Here is a 14,186-nt window from a genome sequence, read left to right as displayed (position 1 = left end):
TACCTCCCACACTCGTTGCAGCATTAGTCACAAGGGCTAAGAGATGGAGACACCGAAGTGTCCTGGGACCATGAATGGATAAACAACAATCCGCTTTTAGGACGTCACACGGAGCTCTTGGGCCTCCAGGACTCTTTCTGAGGATCCCCCACCCCAGCCCAGAGGCCTGACCAGGGCCCACACTGGAGTGCGACTGAACTGGCCCACATGCTTGGGGCAGCTGGAGAAAGACCAGTGAGCCTCTGGTCACCCCGCAGCTCCTGAATGAACCTTCTGTCGCAACCTTTCTTGCTGCTGGGTCGTCTCTCAGGACAGCCCCGAACACCCCCCGCCCCCAGCCCGGGCTCTCTCCAGCTTGCCCATCTCTGGAGTTCACGTGCCCGGACTCACTCTGTCTTCTGTTTCTTCAGGAGGGGGGCCCGACTCCCTGATTATCTCCCCGCTGGGAGCACAGGGCCACCCTCCGCAGGACTCTCCACGGCCCCGTGTCCTGCACACGAGCGGCTGGGCTGCAGCGAAGCCTGCCGTGCGGCTGCCTCCGCCGTGCGGCCCGGGAAGCGTTTCTACAGCTGCCCTCGAAACCACATGAAGGCGCCCGGGCCTAACAGTTTACGATACATGGAGAACAAACAGCCGGTCGGCATTACCACAGAGCTCCTCTGCTAGGGGAAATGAGTGTAATACAGTCTCCGAGGAATTTCTCGGTTAACCTTGGGAGGGAGAAAATCCCTTTAATATTTCAACAGTACAGCACGAACAGGCCATGATCTTGTTAGCAAGGAAAAAAAAAAAAAGGAAAGGAAAGGAAAGGAAAGGGAGGAAGCGGGGTGCTGTCAGTTATTTAGGGGCATTTCTAGGCCAGGGTCCTGCCCTAGTGGCTTCCACACTTAATGCCCACAAATGGGCCTAACTTCTTCGCAGTCAACACATGGATTTAAAAAGGCTGTTTCTCCATTTCAAGTGTTCAGTACAGACAAGTAAGATCAAAACCAGTGGCCACAGCTAAGGATTCTATGAGAACAGAGTGCTGGGTGGAATAAGGGTGAAGGACTTGATCGAAGGACCTTGGGTTCGGGTTCTAGCCTTGCCAGGTCCTTGCTGTGTGGCCCAGGGCCAATCCATCAACCTCTCTGAGCCTTCGATAAAACATATCTTCCGTGAAAGGATATTGAAAGGCATTTGCATCCCAAGGCTCTTTGTAAGCTGCTGTGTGTCAGATGTCACTATTAGAATTCTAAGAACAAAGGACACATCCCCTCTGGGGGTCTTTATGCTAACAGTCCCCATTGCCTGAAGCACCTGGCCCATGCACTAAGGTAATCCTCACACGGTAAGCCTTGGTTGGTGGGACTGTCCCCATTGTGCAGGTGAGCATGCTTAGGCTCAGAGGGGGGAAATGAGTTGCCCAAGGTCATGATGGTAAGTGATGGCCCTGGAGCTGGCAATCCCAGGCTGCCCGCTGCGGAGCTCACATCGAGGGTCTCAACCCCAGGAAGGTGGGCATGGATCAGGTTGTGTGGCACACAGCCCAGGGCTCTGGGGCGGTGCGGGAGGGTGGTGATGAATATGTCCCCACCAGACTGTTCTGTGATCACCAGAAACATGGGGGCCAGCCGTTCCTTCCCATACCAGACGCTTAAGGGCGACGGCCACGGTGACGCCGATGATCTCACTGACAGCCACAACTGGATCCAGCACTGGACTTCCTGGGGCCAGATGGCTGACCTTTCTTGAGCACTTGCCTTATTATACGCATGTACTACACTTACCTCACCTCGTCCACACCCAAGCCCTACAGAGGCAGGCACTATTATTATTCCCATCTCGCAGATAAGTTAACTGAGGTAAGGAGGGGTGAGCAGCCCTTCCCGAGGTCCCTCTGGAGAAGGCAGAGGTGGGACTCAGACCCAGGCTGTGGACGGGCTCCAGGGCCCTGAGTGGGATGTCTGCACTGACCCCTCACTTCTCTGGCTCTCCCAGAGCCATGACGTACACGAGTGAGGTGGCTAGTGGCGGCCAGTGACCACAGAGAAGACTGTCTCCTGCTCAACTATCATTCCCACCAGTGGGAGTGGAGAGAAATGTCTCCCTAGTGGTACAGAGCAGGGTGTTCTCCTCTAGGCCTCCTGACATGGCCAGGGAAGGGTCATGGATGGGGCTTTTAGGGCGTCCCCGTCCTGTAGCTTCCTAAGCATCTGCAGGGCACCAGGCCAGCAAAAGTGGTGACAGGGAGAAGCAAGATGGCTCCTTGCTTTGCCCAGAGGGCGCCCAGATGCCTGAGAGTGCCAGGCCTCAGACACAGGGAAGAGGATGCTCCTGCCCTTGTTTAGCAGCTGAGCCCAACGTGGATTTAATGCAGGCATTCCCCTTGTCTGCAAATCCTGGAACGGTGTGGCGAGCAGAGCCTGGTGCTGGGGGTCCTGGACCAGGGGTCCCCTAGGCTACACTGCTGGCCTGCTGTGTGACCAGGCAAGCCACCATGGCTCTCCTTCCTCATCTGTCACACGGAGGCTGTACCTGTCAGGCCAAGTCACTGCCATGTCTGAGAGCACTTGGCAGAGAAAAGGTAGCAAAGCATGAAGCGATGCTCAGTTTTACCCAGTATTGGAGATGAAAAGATAAATAAGAAGGAAACCCTGCTGCTCACACACTGGACAGGAAAACACAAGAACAGTGTCGATGAGGCTGAGGGGAAGCAGACACTGGGGCACTGCCAGGAGTGGAAATGGGGGACAGCTGTTTGGGAGGGCAACTTAGTGGTGCCTCACTGTTTAAAACCGGTGCTTTCTGATCCAGAAATTCCCCTGCTAGGGATTTCTATGGATGTACTTGCGAAAGTACGTGAAGATATATGTACAAAGCTATTCGTTATTTAAGGAAGATTGTACGCAAAATTGAGAGCAACCTCCATGTCCATCAACAGGGGATTGAGCTAAATCAGGGATTTGCAACTCATTCAAAGAATATGACAGTTCTTTATTTGCTGGCAGAGGGGGAATTTGGTTCACAAAAGCAGTGAACCAAAAAAAGCAAGAGTAAGTAATACGTATTTATGAGTATGTGAACCTGCATATACACATATATATGTATAAGCACAGAGCATTTCTAGAAGAATAGCCAAGAACTTAATCAATAGGAGCGGGGTGGCTAATTTTATGTGAACCATGGACCCATGGAGGTAACTGATTTTTATGAGTTCTCAGGTGGCAAACCTGTACCCCCTCCCCCTGCCACATACACACATTGGTACACACCTGTAGGTGGGCTGTGCCAGGGGAGCACTCACCTTTCCAACCACTTCCACTGGAGAAAGCGATCAAAATACATACTGTCCAGATACTCATGGAAGGGCTCTCCCTTCAGGTAGTCGTGGACAGACCTGGCTCAGAAGGAACAAACAAACATTTTATAATCCTGATCTTAAGAGCAGAGCCATATGTATATGTCCAGCAGGTTTACCACCGGCCTCAGAAACCCGTCATCCTTCCAAAGTGACAGGCTGATTGTGTGAATGCTTACTGGGTACCTGCCATGGCTCTAGGCCTGGGGTAGAGCTGTGAGCATGAGGTTGGTGGTGTGAAATGGGACAACCGGTAAGTAACAAACATCGGATAAATGCCTGCAGAACCATGTTATCATGAGTGAGGGTTAAATGAGGTCTCTGGGGGGACTTAGGTGTCTCCCTCTCTCAAGAAAGGACTCTTGAGATGCAGTGAAGACAGAAGAATACTTAACTGAGTGCAGGGGTATGTGTGTGGGGGGTGGGCAGAGCAGGGAAATAGCCTCTGAGCAACAGGCTCTGGATTGGGTCCAGGACCAGTGAAGCCACTAGGAGATTCCTATCCCCACAGCAGAATTCATGGGTCACCTGCTGTGGGCCAGGCCCGTGGGGTTCTGGACCTGGCTATAGGCAGGGATGGGTTCCTTCCCTTTAAAAAGTGGCGATGCTGACCAATCTGGCCCAGGCACTTGGGACCTGTGGATGGGGGGTGGGGAGAGGGAGTGGCATGTATAGTGGAGGCACGTTGGACGCTGTGTCCTGCCAAACATGAGAGCTGGGGCCAGTGCCAGGATGTCTACTCCCTCAGAGTCAGTGATAGCCCAGGGGCCTAACCTGCTGTCAGATCTGAACCTCGGCCAGCTCTAAGAGGACAGCAACCAGGTTTGTTTCTGCTTTGGGCGGGGGGGGGGTGGGGGGGGCGTGTCTCTCCCTGGCACCTAGCAGGGCTTGGCCCCAAGCTGGTCCGCTCTAAACATCTGTTCTCGTCATGGGGCTCCCAGCTCTTCCCACAGGGCACAGGGGCACTGGTTTTCACGTCTTCCCCGCCTGGCTGTTAAGCTCTGTGAAAGCGGAGACTGTGTTCTTGCTCACTGTGGTACCCTCCAGCACCTACCACTGTGCCAGGCACACAGCAGGTGCCCAGCTGTCTGTGGTGCAGAGGCTGAACGAGGGCACACAGCAAGCCCCAGACTCATCCAGCCGTGTGGGGCAATCAGGTTCTAAAAGGTTTTTGTGTGCATGCATCAGCTTACGGGGAATGGTACCTGTGTGGGCACATGCACGTGTGTGTGCCTAGTGGCTCACGCCTTCACAGTATATGTTCGAGGGACAGGTGGGGGCTTAACTGGTGTCCAGCCAGCAGCACATCCACCAACTGGTCTCATATTCCATTAGGATCACTGTACGGCCTGTGGACAAGGCAATGGGATGTGGCTGAGAGGCAGCCCCGTAGCCCCCTTCCTGCAGCAGTGCTACTCGTCTCTGGCCGGTGGCAGCAGTGGGGGCTGGGGGCCTGGGAAGGGCTCCCAAACCACCCAGACAGGGTCAAGTTTTTGCACATTCCTCTGTCTCAACAGCCTGGAGAGCCACTTGCTTTCAACACCCTTTGAGGCAGATGTTTTCTTTGGACTTGGCACTTTGGTATCTTTTCCCTTCCTAAGAAGTATACAAACAGCTGGGTGGCTTGGCTGGGGCCCCCGGGCACGGAAGACCTGCCCCGGTGCCCGGCGCTCCAGGTGGAGGGCAGGGGCAGGCTCTCTCCGGAGCCTCTGTGGCTGCGGAGGGGAAGGGCCTGAGGCCGGGCCTGGACAGGGAGGAGCACTTACTGCGCACAGGCAGAGAAGAGTTCCTTGGAGGGCCTCTGCAGGAGCTTCTTCTCCGTCTGGGAGACCAGGTCCTGGCCAACCTGGGCAACGAAAACGGGGGACTGGAAGAATAGAAGAGGACTGTCAGTGGGGGGCCAATGCGGGGCACCACCTCTCCCTCCTGCCCCCTCCAGGCCCTGGGCCCCAGGCCGTGTTCAGAGGTGCGCAGAAGTGGCTGGGCCAGAAGGCAGCAAACAAGCCCAGACTTAGGGCTGCGTTTCTGGCTTGGCCGTATCCAGTCTGTGCGACCTCATGGAGGTTACTTGGTTCTTCTAAGCCTTGCTGCCCTCATCTGCAGCACTGAGAACCATGTCACTGTGTCCTGGGCTTGTGGTCAGGCCCAAACAAGATGAGTGCATGGAGCTGCACAATGTGGACTGGTTGGTCAGCCAGCCCCCCCCCCCCCCCGGGAGCCTGCAGATGCCCCTTCCCATGCTCGGCCTGTCTGCTCAGAGGGCAAGGAGAACACCTGCCTAGCTTCCAGGTCTTGCACGAAAGGGTCTGGAAGGGGGAGAAGGGCCAACAAAAGGACAGCTCAGCAGCAAGGGAGGGGTGCTCAGTGGGCACAGCTTTCACTGACAGATGGGATCGAGGCCCAGATCTGCTACTTGCAGCTGTGGCACCTTGGTCTGGACTCAGCCCCCTGTTACCAGGAAGATATTCAGGAATAACAGTCTCTCCCAGAGTGAATCAGTGAAACCTTTGGGTCAGGCATGTGGCCCAGACCGTGGCACTTGGTAGAAGCGTGCAGTGAACATCATTACTGTCATTTCCTTCTTTATTGCGAAGCTGCGGCGTGGGTGTTTCAAGCTTGAAAGGACGGTTCAGAGAGTTTCCTGCCCGGGAGCAGCACCTCTCGGAAGGCCACCTCTAGGAAGGCGCTGGGACCTCCAGAAGCCAGCTCACCTGCCCCCTTCCTCCGACCATTCACCCTCCACCACCAGCTGGGCCACCAGGTGGGTTTTTAATAAATTACAGGGCTGAGTACATTGCCAGCAGTGGGCTCAGAGAGATGGGATGTAGATGTATCTTTCTCCTCCAAAGATGCTGAAATCTGAAAGGCTTGCTTTTTTCCTTTCAGCTACTGAGATGGGACTATGGAGCGGATTTCCCTGCTAAGCCCACTGGGCGTCATCTGTGGTGGTGGCAGGGGCACCTGCAGCAGCAGGACCCCAGTGAATGAAATCGGTGGCTCACTTTCTATTCATCATGGTTCTGAAAGCCTGAGCGTTCCTGAGTTCCTTCCGTCTTTCTTCTCTCTTAGGCTCGTCATCTGTGGTGGTGGCAGGGGCACCTGCAGCAGCAGGACCCCAGTGAATGAAATCGGTGGCTCACTTTCTATTCATCATGGTTCTGAAAGCCTGAGCGTTCCTGAGTTCCTTCCGTCTTTCTTCTCTCTTAGGCTCTGTCCCCCCTGGATTGGGCCTCAGGGGCAGCCAGGGTGAAGGTAAATGCCACTGGCTCACCCAATTATGCCACACAACAGGCTTGTTGACCATCACCAACCCTAGGTGGTGGTGGCTCCCTTCCACCCTCCGTTCCTCCCTCCACAGACTAAAAACCTTGATGAGAGAGACTGCAGAAGAGCAACCTGTGGAGCACCGACTTCTGAGCAACTGATCCTCCTTTTGTAGAGATAACTTGACGTTGCAGAAGAAGCCCCAGAACAAGAAACTGGAGCCGCCGAGCACTGATCCACCCTCTGGGGCCATTGGGTGCCTCCATCTCCTCCTCTGTTACACAAAGAAGCTGCTGCAGAGATGCCCTGCAGATCCTCCCAGAACTGATGGTTGGGGTCTTTGCTTCTAAGACTTGGGGGACTTTCTTAGGAATTCTGACAGCTGAATCTCTTGGAGATCAGTGACTCTGGACTACTTTAGAGCAACCTAATACTAGAACAAACCTAGCCGTGGGCAAATTTGCTTCACGAGAGCGGACGGCCACGCTACCTTGGTTTGAAGGGCCCAGTGCCTGGCCCAGAACTGCTGCCCACTGTACGTATGTTAAGGGGTGACATGAGACAATGTGTTGAGCCAGGATGTGACTTGAATCTGGGAGGAGTCAGCAAAGACCAAACAGAGATGCTGGGTGGGGAGGTTGTGGGGAGAAACCCCCACTTCTTGGACCTCAGAAGAGGCACCTGGGTTGCTCACCTGTATGCATTCAGTTGCACGACTGTTTTGTCATCAGACTCCACCCAGGGAGGCCCCCCCACCCACCCAAAGTGGGCCGAACCTGATGCTAGGCACATTGAGGGGGTGTTAAAGGTGAAGCCCATGTGGCCTGACTCCCAAGCACTTTTTCTCCAGTAAGACAGGAAGTACAGAAATCAGGTAACATCCTAATGGGAAGTTCTCTGGCCTCTCGAGGCTAGATGTGGTGATGTATGAAAGGGGCCCACTGAAACTCGGTGGCTCTCAAAACCCCCTGCCCCTTTTTTTTGTAACCAGCAAACTTTTTTCCTCCTCCAAATGGAATTTATCTATAGACTATTTAAAACCAATGGGTAGCACTAATTTGCCTCTGCTGAAGGCCAACTATGGCCAGGCATTGTGAGAAATATTTTATATGCATCATTTCATCTAATCTTCATCATGGCTCCACAAGGTAAATACTATTATAATGCTCATCTCACAGATGAGGAAACAAGTCCAGAAAGGTTCAGTCATTTGTCCGAGGTCACCCAGCCAGTAAGGGGATGTGAACACAGGTGGGGTGGGTGGGTCTGGAGTGAGTTTGGTTGAAGGTGGTGGGGTGTCTGGGCCACCTGTGCCCTTCTCATGCACTCCCTGTCTCCCAGGAGCCCCTCTGCCCCCAGGGTGAGCAGGGCAAGGTGCATCCCTCCAGCGGAGGCAGGAAGAACTGAAATGAAAGATGAAGCCGTTCAGGGCAATGAGCCTGATTCAGAGAAGGAAATCATTACAGGGCGGGGTCACCAGGGAAAGACCCTGGAGGACAGAGTCAGAGGCAAAGCAGAATTTGGGCTCAGACCTCCAGCCCTCCCGGGCCTTCCCACGGAGGACCATACTCTGCTTCCTTCTCAGCTGATGGGAGGGGCTGCCCAGGGTCTAGACATGATCCAGCTATGTGCAGGGAGTCACACCACTCTCATTCTCTGGGGTGGGTTGGCGGGAGGGCTCTGGGGACGCTGCCCACGGTCAAAGCCCTAATAGGAGTTAATGAGTGGGTAGTAGTGCGTTTGGTTTGACGACCATGGGTTTAAGCTCAGTCTCTGGCTCAACATGAAGAGATTAAGCGTTTCCAACCAAACCCCCTTTCAAGTGACTCCAGAGAGTAACGCCTCTGCCAGTACGGGAATAAGAAGCTGTTGGCCAGTTTAAGCTGGGAACTGAAACCCAAACTTGCCAGGAGGGTGAGAGGAACAACTGTCCAGGGGACGTTTGCAACTTGCATCAGTGGAATTGGAAGGTATTGATCCTTTCCCTCGGGTTCAGAGAAGTCGGCTTCCAAGGGAGACCAATGAGGAAGGCTCTTCCTAGCCTGGGTGCGAGGTCTAATACATCGTGGAAGATAGTGTCCCCCGACACTGAGAGCCCTCTGGGCTCCGCACAACCACAGCCTGCTGCAATCCATCCCCTGCAGCTGGAAGGCAAAATTCCATGGTTTCAGATCTCATTCCAGGAAGCAAATCCCTTCTGGTCCCAGGAGGCCTGTGAGGTGGGCCAGGGAAGGGAGGGCTGTATCCTTGGGGCCAGGTGGGCTCCGGACAGGAGTGTCACCCCCACTGCGAGAAGGCTGAGGAGAGCCAGGAGAACTGTGGTTAGCACTGTGGCTCTTTGTAGCAGGAGCTGTCCCTCTGGGGTGAAGCAGAGGGTCAGGGTGGGGAGAAGGCTGGGGACCATCCTCTGTGTTAAAGACATCTCCCTAATTTCTAATCAAACAAAAAATGCCCTATAGGCCCTTAGATATTGGCAGGGCTGAAAGCGGCCAGGAGAACAGGTCTTGGTGGAGGTCTCTGCTACAAATTCCCCTGGGGCCTGGGACCCTCTCAGGCCAGCAGTACTTTGAAGTGACACTTCATTTCTTTGGTCACCAGATGATCTCCTCAAGTAGTTCCAGACAGCAGGCCTTGACTTTTAATACCACAGTGTGAATTTAGGCACCATGTTTCCCTCGAAATATGTGGAATTAGCTCTCGGTGGGACCGAGAGGAGGGACCGAGTTTCTGTGCTCGAGGCCCCGCCATGAATACGTGGCCTCCTGATGGTCTGGGGCACGGAAGCTAACCAGCTGGCCAACCTCGATGTGCTCAACCCAGCCCGGCCAGACAGTCCACTCTGCTGACAGTGAAGAGGACCCCCAGATGCTCTTAAGGATTGCTCTATGACCAACTCCTGGGACAGCTTAAGACAGCAACACGTGCCTCGGAGACACGGCCTTGGGGACACAGCTCTGCCTGCTGGGGGCTGCTCTCTCCCCTTGAGCCAGACTGACAAGACAGACCTTGGCTTCCTTGAGGAACTGCAGGCTGCAGGGAGCCCCTGCCTTGCCCCTGAGATCACAGCTGGAGCACGAATCTGCACCTGCTCCCCTCTTTGGCTAAGGCTCCTCTCCACCACTTCCCCCCAGAGCTGCTGGGGAGCAAAGGGGGCGTTAAAGCTTTATCCACTGTCCGTGAGTGTGTGCCTTCACTCACAGGGGAAAGAACCTGCTCCACGTCCCCTCTCTGGAATGAGATGCTGACCTTAAATCCATCTCCTGTACCAGAGGAACTTGGGCCCTCACCTGGCTGGGGACGGGCAGCTGGCATTCGCAGCTGGTAGGACAGACAGCCCAGGCGTGCCGGGCTGTAACGCCCTCTCAGAATCTCTCAGAATATCTGCTCTTTTTTACCTCCTTCCCTGGTGGCCCAGACTCACTCTCTGCTGTTCCTGATGCTGACATCTCAGGTGCTAGGGATACAGTAGCTCCTGCTGTCCATGTTACCAGCAGGCACAACTTTAGGCAGTGAGACATGGAGGCTGCACAGGTATTTTTCTGGGCTCCACAGCACAGTGAGCAGAGTCCCTCATGCCACTTGTCACACAGGGAAGGAAGAAGTGGATGCAGCAGGGGCGGTCAGCCCCTCTTCTCCCTTTTGTCCCTCCCTCCAACCCAGTACGTTCTCACGCTGCCCCCATTGCCTGCCTATGACCCTAAATTCTGACATGTGGCTGGTCTAAGCCAGACCCCTTTTGCCCTCCATTCCATCAAAAAACAGTAACCTCTGCAATACTCAGGCACAATATTGATGACCAGCAATGAATCGATGGCCTGGAGGCCTCAGGATTTCTAAAGAGAAGGTAACTAACTGTAAAGCAGAGGATGGGGGCATGGGAGGGGGCGCGTAGAGATGGAGGTGGGGAGGGGGAGATCTGATTGGATGGAAGAGCCAACCTGCAAGGACTACGCCTGAAACTGTATTTATAACCCTCTGCATTTGCAGTGCATCGAGAGTGCCCCCGTGCTTGGTCTGGTGACGTCCTGGCTAACTACCTACAGGGAAGCTCGAGCTGCCGCAGTGCCTCTTGGTGTGGTGATGGCTCAAGGCCCCACCCCTCCCGGGCTAGATCTGTAGCTTCCCAAGGGCCCTTCTGTGGGACCTGAAGCGGGACGATGCTGGGTATTTCAGGGACTGTGGCAGGAGGGATGGATGGTGGTGAGGAGGGCAGCAGCCTGGCCTGGGCAGCAAGCCACCCCATGATGCTTTACTTGGTTCTCAACCCAGGAAGCAGGTGCTGGTCGTCCGCCCAGCCCAAGGCTCTGCCTCTCAGGTGCTCCGACGCCCACGATCACTGACTTCACAGCAGAGACTCCGATGCCTCAGGACAGGCGACAGTCCAAGGCCAGCTCTGCCCCCACAGGCCAGGCCACCCAGCCTCGGCCGGCCCGGTTCTACCCACAGGTGGCGCTATTGAGCCCCTCACCGCGCTTCACTGCGCACACCCCACCGGTGGGCCAGCCTCCCCGGCCTCCGAGCGAGGAGGCCAGATGGCACACCTGAAATAATTACCAAGTGATTCATCTCAGACTGAGGAGCGCAGCCTTTGCAATAACAGTTGAGGGGAAAAATGAGAAATCAGCTTGGGAGGGGAGGCAAGTGCTGGACCTTGGGGGAGACGTCGGATTTACACAGGTGGAGGAGGCCAGGGTGGCAAGGGCTAAGGCCAAGAGGCCGGTGAAAGCAGGGAGGGGGTGTGTAAAGAGAGAAGGACTCATCTAGAAGATGTTCAATAAGGAGGAACAGCTGACACGGCGAGCTGCCATTTCTGTGAGCCTGGTTCTCACGGACTGCTGAGTCGTTAGCCCAGGGGTGGCATCGTGAGGGCCCTGCTGCATCTGCCCCCGCACCCCGGGGCACTGCTGTCTCCCTCTGCACTGAGATGATTGGCAGCAGGAAGGGGCGTTATGTCCCTTGTGAGTGAGGAACTCCACATGTCTGAAAACCTTGCTCCTGAAGCATCTCCTGGCTTCCAAGTCTCTTGCTGAAAGATGGCAGGCTGGAGGAGGGATCAGCTATATGCGGCTGGTGTCTCTGGAGGCACTAAAGGATGGAGGCATGGTTGGGCTGTGAAAGGCTCTTCAGAGCCACCTCCCACACCTCCTTAGTAGCCATCAATAATCCTGAAGTGCCCCTGGGGTCACCCTCAGAGCCTTCTGGAAACACATACCCTATACTTGTTCACAGATTCAGGACCTGGGGTGGAGCAGGAAGAAACAATCACAGAGGGCTCTCCCGTAAAGACCCATCAGGGCCCAGCTGGTTCAACCACTCATGGCACAGATGGGGTTCACTGAGACAAGGGGCCGAGAAGGAAGGGGACCCCTCCAAGGTCACACTGTGGCCCGTGGTACAGCCAGGGGTAATACTTGAAGGGGCCCCATGGCAGGGCTGAGTGGATCTAAGCTGCCCTGGCCCTGAACCAGGTGTCCTTAGCCAATTTTAGGGAAGGACATAGCTTTGGTCTTGTTGGCCTCTTCAAATCCAGCTTGTCCCCACTCACAGATGAGACATGTATATACAGCAACACTAAGCCCAGTAGCTCTCCCATCCCCCCCCCCTCCATCCCCACCTCAATGCCCTGCATTCAAGAATTCTCTTCTCTCACCCGTTACTACTTGGCCACCAAGGGAGTTTTTCCATACCACACAACACAGATGGTCTCCACTCCAAAGGACAAAGCCCACAGCCTTCTTGGCCCTGGTCCCAAATGCCCTTCTCAACCTGCTTCTCCCTTCTGCCTTCTGCTCATAGATGTTCATCCCATACTTGTCACTTCCTGGGAAACTCTAGCTCTCCAGCTGCTGGACCTTTGCTCATTTGCTTGGAAGAAGCCCTTTCTGCCCCAAGCCATGTCCAAATTCCACTCAGTCTTCAGGACCCACTTCCAATACAACCTCATCCAAGTCAATTTTCTGAGCAGGTAAGACCTTCCACCCAATCCCATCTCCCAGCACAGGTGTCACCGTCACCATCACCATCACAGCCAATTCTTGAGCCCCTACTATATGTTAAGTCCTAGAAGCTTTACATGGGGTTGTCTTTTTTAATCCTCTAAAGGTAGATTTTAGTTATTATAATCTCCATTTTAGAGATACAGAAATAAGCTCAGAGAAGTTAAGTGACTTGCCCAAAGTCACATAGCTAGCATGGGAGCAAAGACAGGATTGAAACCTGGGCAACCTGGTCAGAGAGCCTTATCCTTAAGCACCACCATGTCCTCCAAGAATGCCAGTCCTTGTCAGATCTCGTGAGGAGGATGTGACTTTGGTTTTGGAGGCTCATGGGGGCTGGATAACGAGATGAAATGAACTCTGCATGTTTGGGTAAACACTATTTGTATAGTGTTGTCGAACGTACCACACAAGCACGCACACACGTGCGCACACACACACATGCAGGCTAATGGCCAACATATGCTTTGTTTCAACATATGAAAACATCCCACTGAGGGGCTCCATGCTCATTAGCAGCAGTTGCATCAGTGAACAAAAGGTCAGCCCAGGAGACCGTCCGCTCTATCTCCAGACGCAAGCACTTAGGGCTTAATGATGTGTATATTTTCATATGTGGGCAGCTGACATTCCCCATGTAAACTATTTGCAATTTCCCAATGTGGACAGACTCAGCTTTCAGGAAAAGCTGAGCGGGAAAAGGGGTTCTGGAGGGCCCCCTGCCTTCCCAAAAGGGCTGCTTAGAGGTTTGTCTGTTTGGCCCATACCAGGGTGGAGGCAGCTGTTTCTTGGGGGGCCACCTCCATTTCCCATTTCTTTTCCAGGACAGGAACAGGGGAGGGACACTCCCATAGCCATACCCTGGCCACTCCTTGACCCTTCGCGAGGGGATCTGCGTCAGCCGCGGGAAGCCCTGCACACAGAGCTGCCAGGGCCTGGCTGTGGGCGGGGGCAGGCGTGGGACTCAGGACTCAGCAGGAGCTGAGGCCAGAGGTGGTTGTGGGCGCCTGGGAGGGGGGCCGGCCTGATAGTTACTGAGTTTTCCACAAATTTATATTTCTGTTGTTCCCCAGAACAAGGCCATATGGCAGGGCTCGTTGATACAGGGTTGCAGATGTGGAAACTGAGCTCCAGACAGCTTTTTGAAAGGCAGAAAAGTCATCTATTCTCATCTCCTCAGAACTGGGTATGATGCATGGTGAGTGGTTAGTACTCCATACATGCTCCTAGACAGAATAGTTGGTAAAAGGTGGACCTGAGATTCAAATCCAGGCCTGCCTAGCTCTAAAACCTGGGATCTCTCTGCTTTGCTGAAATGAACTGATGATGGCACAAAGTAGGTGCTCAACGTATCTGCTGAATAAATGTGTGTGCATACATTCACACTCATAGCAGAGAAGAAGGAAGTGGAGAGCATGGGTGTCTTGGTCATCAGAAGTACCCTCATGAGGTCATCTGGTCTACCCTAACTTTGTGACAACTGGGCCAGAGTTCTTTGGGACATTCTTAGCTACAACTGGCTGGAGTGGCTGCCTTAGGCATGAACTTGGGGCTGGAGGCTGGGGGGAGAGCCTGGAACTGCAGGG

General features: G+C 54.4%; 1 protein-coding gene across 2 annotated transcripts in view; it reads right to left on the bottom strand.

The window, feature by feature from the left end:
* Window positions 1-14,186, bottom strand: part of GRK5 (G protein-coupled receptor kinase 5) — a 208,632-nt gene that overhangs the window by 19,098 nt on the left and 175,348 nt on the right. For both annotated transcript variants that reach the window (XM_055346259.1, XM_055346260.1), the window contains exons 5-6: window positions 5,107-5,207; window positions 3,287-3,379 (exon numbers count right to left, since the gene is read on the bottom strand). In XM_055346259.1, coding sequence (XP_055202234.1) covers window positions 3,287-3,379; window positions 5,107-5,207 — 194 coding nt within the window. The remainder of the gene's footprint in view (window positions 1-3,286; window positions 3,380-5,106; window positions 5,208-14,186) is intronic.

The sequence above is a fragment of the Nyctereutes procyonoides genome, unplaced genomic scaffold (genome assembly GCF_905146905.1).
Source record: "Nyctereutes procyonoides isolate TBG_1078 unplaced genomic scaffold, NYPRO_anot_genome, whole genome shotgun sequence".
In the NCBI taxonomy this organism is placed as follows: Eukaryota; Metazoa; Chordata; class Mammalia; order Carnivora; family Canidae; genus Nyctereutes; species Nyctereutes procyonoides.
This window is presented reverse-complemented; position numbering and strand designations above follow the sequence as displayed.